At 33.1% G+C, this 5,841-nt stretch overlaps 1 protein-coding gene across 1 annotated transcript; it reads left to right on the plus strand.

Moving 5' to 3' along the window:
• Positions 1-6: 6 nt before the first annotated feature.
• Positions 7-1,407, plus strand: LOC116339998 (serine protease inhibitor 3/4-like; the record flags this gene model as incomplete). The annotated part of the gene is made up of 3 exons (XM_031766111.1): positions 7-537; positions 625-769; positions 996-1,407. Coding segments are annotated over 3 exons (831 nt in total), but the record flags the coding sequence as incomplete, so codon positions are not given.
• Between the last annotated feature and the right edge of the window lie 4,434 nt (positions 1,408-5,841).

Raw genomic sequence — 5,841 nt, forward strand, 5'->3', positions numbered from 1 at the left:
AAAAAAATTGCAGTTGAAAAGTTTTCATCGGGCATTGAATCATTGGACTTTAACGATTCGAATAAAAGTGCCCGTACAATCAATGCTTTTGTTGAAGCGAATACTAATCGAATGATCAAGGATTTCATCAAACCACAAATGCTCAACTCGGATACTCGTCTTGTTTTGGTAAATGCCATTTACTTCAAAGGCACTTGGAAGTATCAATTCAATAAATTGGCCACCCGTAATGGCGACTTTCACATTAATGAAACTGTTAAAAATCGCGTTGAATACATGACCATCAAGAAATGTTTCGATTATGGAGAACTGGATGGTTTGGATGCGAAGGCTCTTGAAATTAAATACGCTGACTCGAACTTTTCGTTTTTAATTATTTTGCCGAATAGTCGTAGTGGCCTGTTGGCTTTGGAAGGAAAAATAGAAAATTATAAGCTGAATGATATTACAAGTCAGATGAGGTTGACCACTTGTAGCGTTACGATTCCGAAATTTAAAGCAGAATTTGAAATCGATCTGGAGAGTGTTTTGAAGACGGTATGCATTGAATAAAATGTTTTCATCAAATACACGATGAAAAACATTAATGGATAATTTAAAACTTCTCCTTTTCATTTGATTCAGTTGGGCATGGCTGAGATGTTTGATACAAAAAGTGCAAATTTTACGGATCTCTTGGAAGCCAATGAGCAACTTTATGTGTCAGATGTCATTCACAAAGCCATCATCGAAGTGAATGAAGAAGGTTCAGAAGCTGCTGCCGCAACTGGTATGCATATCACTTCAAGGGGGATCGATCACACTAATTGCAATCAAATTGATATCTATATAAAACGATTGAAGAAAATTGAAAACAATGCCATGCTTACTATTTCCAGTTGTTCAAAAAATATTTCAATTGCAATTAGAATGAAAAGTTTCCTTCCACCTACCACTTGGTTAGCTTTTTGACTATATTTAACAAAACTCCTTTTTCATTTTCTTTTTCCAAAAAGAAAAAAAGGTAAAGGTGTGCTGTTCTGGACGCCGAATTCCAAACTATACAATATTCCGTGTAGATCATGCGTTTTTGTTCCATATTATTGACAAAGAATCCAATACAATCATCTTTAGTGGTCGCGGTGAAAATTTGAAAACGCAAACTAATTGATGACTCAAAAAAAATCAATCAAGGCTTTTGGACCGAACTTATAATTTAATTATATGAAAAATATGTTTACTCTCAAAATCAATCAAATAATAATGTATTCGCTTAAAAAATAATAATAACGCTAATAATAGGTATAAACTGGTAACATTACACAGCAGGAAATGAAAGCAAGCATTCTGAAAAATAATGAAATAAAGAGATAACATACAGATACACCATATTACAAGGCACTATCAAACTTGTTTAACTGAATGGAATCCATAGTTTTATGCATATCGATCCCATACAAATCTTGATATTCTTACTTTCAAAATAGAACAAAAATAAAGAGGCTTACGAACGCAAGCTAACTTTTCCGCATGGAACCGAAATTTTGGGAATAAACTGAAATTATGGTCTATGTATGGTTGCAGTAACTTAAATTACCGTGAAAACTGGTGAATATTATTTTCTTATCAAAATGAATAATCACACCAAGTTTAAAGAAATTTCAATCAAAAAAATTCAAAATTCCACATCATCACGGTACCACAAAAGCATGTCTTCCATACAAAAATGAAATGTTTTGTGGATTTTTGTATGAAAAGTCTGTGAAAAATTGATTGCATCTTAAAACTAACATCAGATTCGGGTTTCTCGTGCCAAAAAACCCCCACTACACATTCTTTCAGCGTTCAAATTGAAAGAATATAATTTTAAGGCATTTTTCTCATAAGTGCTTCTTCAGAGTCTATGTTTTACACCGATCAATCAATGTCGTTGAAAATTTGACCAGATCTATTCCTCGTAATGCCCAATCATCCCGTAAAGTCAGATTTTGAATTTCATGTCTGAGCACGAAACCATCGTGTCACCAAAATGGTTGAAAAATTTATGGATGTGGAGTGGGTACTCCATTCGGACCAAAAAAAATTACAACGGTCAACAGATATTGCTCAAAAACTAATCAGCACGTCTCCTAGTAGTCCCAAATCATCCTGCAAAGTCAGAATTTGAATTGAGTTTTTGGAAGAAGATTTATCGAGTTAACAAATTTTGGCAACACGCCACAGGACACAGGACACAGGACACATCACACACAGCGACGCACATTAATATGCCCCAAAATCATCTCCAATCGTGTTTTCTACATTAAATATGCATAGAAAACATGTTTTGTGGTGACTTTAATTTTTTGGCCTAATACAATACCTTTCCTACACATGGTGTGCGGAGCCATGCCTATTACTTTTCCGCACACGAAGCGAAGGAAGATGTTTTTAAATACAGATTAATTGTTGTAATTCATACAAAATAAAACATCAAATCTATGTAGAAAAATACGCTTTGTTTCGCTCTGATAAGTAACTATTTATATTCTGTTTTTATTCTCGAGAATTCATCTGAACAGTTCTCGTTTGTTCAAGTTCGTTCGAAATAAAAAAAATCTGTTCATGTTCATTCACGTTTAGTTCAAATTATTCAAAATATGTAAACATGCCGTTCATATTCGGTTCATATTCGGTTCAAATTCGAATGAACCGAACGAACATGAACGGTTCAGTTCAGTGGGCACCTCTAAGCGTGTTGAAGAAGGTATGTCGTATACACTTCATGAAAAGAAATATCTGTTCATAGTTTTTTTTTTAAACATTATTGTTTAATTTTAAATTGATCTTTTTCATTGAATTCAGTTGGGCATAGCTGAGATGTTTGATGCAAAAAGTGCAAATTTGACGGATCTCTTAGAGTCCAAGGAGCAACTTTATGTGTCGGATGCCATTCACAAAGCCATCATCGAAGTAGGTGAAGAAGAATCAAAAGCCGCTGCCGCTTGTATGATTGGTATGTGTTTTACTCGATTTTACTTCAAGAACAAAAGGTTTTTGATTATAATTAGGAAGATTTTATTAAAGGTTGTGTTTGAAATTACTTTTTTATCTCCCTTAACTCATTTTTCCATTTTTTTTTTTAGTTAAGAGGGTTATTAAACGGTCTAAAAAAGTTGAAGTTATCATACCTTTCCATGTAGATCATCCGTTTCTGTTCCAGATTATGGACAGAGAATCCAATACAATCATCTTTAGTGGTCGTGGTGAAAATCTTAAAATGTAAACACATTTTTTCGACACCAATATAGGATTTACTTAATTGAATCGAAGATTTGCATGAAATTACATTTATTTACAATATATAATCTACAATAGCAATGTGCAAAGGGCGTTGAATTGATCATTTTTATTGATTCAACAAGATCAAACTCCCCAGAAAATGTGTGAAAATGTGATGCGCAGTAGCTGCTCCATCAGTTCCATCAATTGCTTCTCCTTCTATTTTTTAACCAACACCGAATTTTGTTCTAGATGATTTATTACTATGCAACAGGTTGAAATATACACCGCTCTTACAATCCTACTTTTCAATAAACATTTACTGTCGAGTCGACCGACAATATTATATGCATACCTTATATCAAAAAGATTCTGTCGAATAAGAAATATGCATAAACTTCATTATAATTATTGATCAGAAAATAAAAATCAGAGTTTTGTCTCTTTGGCATGATGAAAATAACGCAAACTAAATGGCAATCTCTTTTGAAATAATCATTTTTTCAAGTGACGCTTGTTTCTGCCGAAAACTTTTAAGGTGGATGTATTAGAGCCTAACACACGTTCATCAATTACATACACAGTTGATTGTGTTGGTATTAGATAAAAACCGGTAACTTTATATGTGGTTGTGTAAGAGTGCAGCGAGCTTCAGAACAGCTGAAGATGATGCGTGAGTTGTTCATGTATAAAGTAATCTGAATCAGTATAGAATATAGTCGCCGTTTGTATGTATTGCCGTACAATGTTTGTTATTCTGTCGAAAGAAATCAACGAAACGATTCTATTCATACGCCACATCTTTTCGAAGGTCTATAATATGTACAATAAATGCTCCATTTCCAATGAATATGAAAAATTCATAGATTTTTTTTTATTCATTTGAAATAGAGTTAAGTATAAGAAAGGATATAGATTCCAGCCAATTAGATTAGGATTAATATGCCCGAGTACCTCTAATAAAATACTTGAGAGTTACACGTTTGTGAAATTAATTATCAATCGCATAGGTCAAGTTGCCTCTCGTTTGCTCAAATTAAATTGCAAACAACATCAATACGCATTTTTATTTTCGGCTTCTTTGCAATTATCATTCTACTTCTTTCGTTAAATTTTGTATTTGTTTATATTCGCCGAATATTCTACATGTTGATACATATGTATAGTACACCAACAATTCTCAGAACTGTTATTTGATGGGGAATTCCAAAAAATGTGCGCAGTAACTGCATTATGAAACTTGTTGTTCTTTATGCCCCTTCTTCGCTTTTAAACGCAGACTTTTCTATTCATTACTGTGAAAGAAGCCGGACGATACGCAGCTTGAATAAATTCTTTTCGCTCTCCAATAAGTTTTAGTTGAAAATGGCATCGCAAGTAAAACGAGTAAAACTGGACGATTTCACCGAAGGAATTTCTGAATTTGCATTTAATTTCTATCAGGTAATTCATTGTAGCAAATAAGAGACATAAACATCAGACATTGCATAAAAATATTTATCAGCTCACAAGTATGACTAAAAGTATAAAATATTCGTGATTAAGCGACAGTGTTTGAAAATATTCAACGGTGAAAACAAACGGTAAAGTATGAGCAACAGTGACAGCTGTTATAATCTCTTTTCAACACATTCATTCATACATATATCCATGTGTGATGTGCGAAACTTACTTGTTTTTATTTTGTGTACGAATGAAACAAAGAAGAATAGCAAATTGCGTGTTGTGATTCACATTTTTAATTTTTTTGCAACAACAAGAAAAACAAGTTTATCCGATGTTGTAACGTATAGCGAAAGGCAATAATAAGAAAGAAGTAAGATATACACAGATCACACGATGTAGTTTGAGATAGAGCGCAAACAAAATTTTGCACTCTGTTAAAAGAGATCATAGCCGCTATGAGTCTCTGTGTGTTGAAGAATATAAAAACGTAAATAAATTGATTATTTTCACCGACATCCCTTGTGAAAAAAAAATGACTGACTGACTATAAATTAAGTCAATTTTAATCACTTTTATTCGGTTAAAATTACCAATAGATGATTGAAATCGAATATAGTTGGTTATGTTTCAGAGTTAACTAGAAGTGATTATAGTCAACATAGTTGACAAAAGTCAATTTCATATACTTATAGTTAACCTATGATCACAATCGACATTTCTCAACTCAAATTACACGGAGATGCATATAGTCACTTATAGTTAACTTTAGCTGGCTGAGATATCAGCCATTTTTGTCCCAAATTAGTCAATTTTTAGTCGACTATGAAGTCGAAATATTTCCACAAGGGGTTGAATCACATTTGAAAAGTGAAATACTCTCAACCTATCGCAAATGACATAAAATACACTGTTCTTCTAAAAATGTTTACGTACCAAATAAAAAATTATTTTCGTCATGGTTTGTGTTTGTATTCATATTGATAGGAATGCGCCAAGTTGAAGACTGGAAATTTGATTATTTCACCATTATCTGTGGCAAGTGCACTCACTCTGCTTTCGCAAGGAACCAATGGTAAAACATACAACGAGATAAAAAAAGCTTTGCATCTAAATCCCGACAAAGTGATTGCTGCCAACAACTTTTCGGAATACTAC

Source organism: Contarinia nasturtii, unplaced genomic scaffold (genome assembly GCF_009176525.2).
Source record: "Contarinia nasturtii isolate CC-2019 unplaced genomic scaffold, AAFC_CNas_1.1 Cnas_scaffold_604, whole genome shotgun sequence".
Taxonomy (NCBI): Eukaryota; Metazoa; Arthropoda; class Insecta; order Diptera; family Cecidomyiidae; genus Contarinia; species Contarinia nasturtii.